The sequence below is a fragment of the Penaeus japonicus genome, unplaced genomic scaffold (assembly GCF_977035675.1).
Source record: "Penaeus japonicus unplaced genomic scaffold, GWHDUDI00000001_assembly GWHDUDI00000020, whole genome shotgun sequence".
NCBI classification, from domain to species: domain Eukaryota; kingdom Metazoa; phylum Arthropoda; class Malacostraca; order Decapoda; family Penaeidae; genus Penaeus; species Penaeus japonicus.
In genome coordinates this window covers 21591872-21594371 of record NW_028234422.1, presented here as the reverse complement: position 1 = coordinate 21594371, position 2500 = coordinate 21591872, and the positions used below count along the sequence as shown (strand labels likewise).

Below are 2500 nucleotides of genomic sequence, written 5' to 3'. Positions count from 1 at the left end.
CCACCCCATCCCCCACCCCTCATTCCCTTCTTACCTCATAGACAGCCCCGAGAGGCATGACAAGCGCAGCCACGAGGAGATCGGCAACAGCGAGGCTTAAGATAAGGTAGTTGGCAACAGACTGCAGGTTCCTCTCCAGGAGAATGGCTGCGATCACGAAGACGTTGCCTGTGGGAGAGAGAGAGAGAGAGATTGTGATAATCAAGCGAATTGGCAATTGGTGGATATTGGGGTGAGGAGGGGGGGTGAGGGGGGTGAAGGGGTGAGGGTGAGGGGGTAAGAGAGAGGGAGAGAGAGAGAGACAGAGAGGGGTTGAAGGGAGGAAGAGAGAGGAAGAGAGAGAGAGAGAGAGAGAGAGAGAGAGAGAGAGAGAGAGAGAGAGAGAGAGAGAGAGGAGAGAGAGAGAGAAAGAAGAGAGAGAGAGAGAGAGAGAGAGAGGGAGAGAGAGAGAGAGAGAGAGAGAGAGAGAGAGAGAGAGAGAGAGAGAGAGAGAGAGAGAGGGGAGGGTCAGGGAGAGAAAAGATGGCAATTGGGTAAGAAGTTGTAAGTAGTAAAGAAGAGAAGAGGAGTAATGCCCGAGGGAGGGAAAGTGATATGATAATTACGCGAATAGGCAATGGAGGATATAAAAGGGGCGGGGGGGAGGGGGGATATAAAAGAAAGGAAGACGGAGGTTAGCCTCAGCCGCGAGGCTAGTAGAGTGGTTGCGCGCCGGCCTCACATCCTCGTGAGCTTCCACTGGTGCCTGGCGGTCACTCCTGTGGCTGGGAACCACGGTCCCAAGCTTAGACTTAGAGATAACACTTCTTGACAAATACTCACGAGTCAGCACACGCCTACACAGACCGGGCTCAGCAATGAGCCCATAGCCCGGGCGAAGCATCTGCCCCTTCTATCTGGCTTATCTTTATCCTTGGTGCGGGGAGAGAGTAAATAAGAAGAAAGGAGAGATGGATTTGGCCATAGACCTCAGGATATAATGGAGGATAATGGATACGGGCCTGGGCAACTCGAGAACGCAGGGGAAGTAAATGGAAAGGGAAGAGGGATGGGGGTGAAGGGGGGGAGGGTAAATAGAGGAATAAATAACAAGATGAAATGAAACTGGTGGAAGCAAAGATCGGCCATATTATATCTATGTATCTATCTATCTGTTCATCTATTAATCTATCTTTTTATCTATCTATCTGTTCATCTATCAATCTGTCATTTTATCTATCTATCTATCTTGTTATCTCTCTATCTCTCTAACTTTCAATCTATCTATCTGTCTCCCTCTCTATCTTTCATTCTATCTATCTATCTATTTATCTATCCATCTATCAAGCATTCTACATATCTATTTTTCTACCATCTATCTATCTCTCTACCTATTTTTCTATCTATCTATCTATCTATCTATCTATTTATCCTTCTCTCTGTCTTACATTCCTCCCCACATTCTGTATCGAGTCTCTTCCTCCTTTGTCATTGTAACCGGAAGGAAAGGAAGTGTTAAAAACAGTAATTAATAATTAGAAGGGGAATAATTCAATAATTAGAAGGGAAATAAAAGGAAAAGGAAGTTGGTGTTGGAAAAAAAAATAGATTGAGGAGAGAAAAGACGTAACAAAAAATATGACGGCGATGTATTGGTCTCATACCACATGAGGACTTGATAAAGTTTATATCAGTCAATTGAGTCAATTAATTAATTCTATCATATGTCCATTCACAGTTTAAGTGTTAGGAGACTAGAGGAAAATAATCGTATATTGAGATAAGTTTATTTCCTTTTTTTTTTTTTCTTTTTTTTTTTTTTTTTGTGTTCCTCTTTTTATCATTAGTTGGCAGAATACCTTTCCTGTATGTGTGTGTGTGAGAGGGATGTACGTTTGTTTATGTGTACGTGTGCGTATGTGCGTCCGTACGTATGTGTGTATCTGTAAACATGCACTTAGTATAAAATTAATACTTTAAGGAGTCTTTACCATCCTTTTCCTTTGAGAGCTCTTTTCCCATAATAAGGTCATGTTTCAATAAGCTTATTTATATTGATCAATTGAGATAAGGAGCTTGCAATTTCAATTCATGAAGCATGTTAGGTATCTGAAAGGCATAAGTGAATATATATCCTTACATGTATAACAATTATCTTATATTTACTCTTTTTTTTTCTTTTTTTTTTGTAATGAATATAGATATATCCTTGCAGATGTATATTCATTTTGAATTCATTTATCATTCCCCAATTACTTCAAGTTGCCAATTAGCTAATTTACTTGTGCTACCACTTTACCTTAGCCTTAATTTTATGATGTTGCCTGTCGACTTATTTATCACTGCCCCTCCATCCCCCCCCCCTCTCTACCCTTTACCGTCGTTTTCTCTTCGTCCTATTTTTCTTGATAATTTTCTATTTCGTATGATTACCACTTTACATATTCTTTTGTATTTTTCTCTCGTGTTTTTTTTTTCCATTGACGTATTTGTTTGTCTCTTTTCTGTCAGAGAACGAAGG

The 2500-nt window shown here is 40.9% G+C and overlaps 1 protein-coding gene across 4 annotated transcripts in view; it reads right to left on the bottom strand.

Annotated features, from left to right (window-relative positions):
* Positions 1-2500, bottom strand: part of LOC122263603 (5-hydroxytryptamine receptor) — a 214301-nt gene that overhangs the window by 24297 nt on the left and 187504 nt on the right. For all 4 annotated transcript variants that reach the window (XM_086548086.1, XM_086548083.1, XM_086548084.1 and 1 more), the window contains exon 3: positions 35-168. In XM_086548086.1, the coding sequence (XP_086404212.1) occupies positions 35-168 (134 nt within the window). The remainder of the gene's footprint in view (positions 1-34; positions 169-2500) is intronic.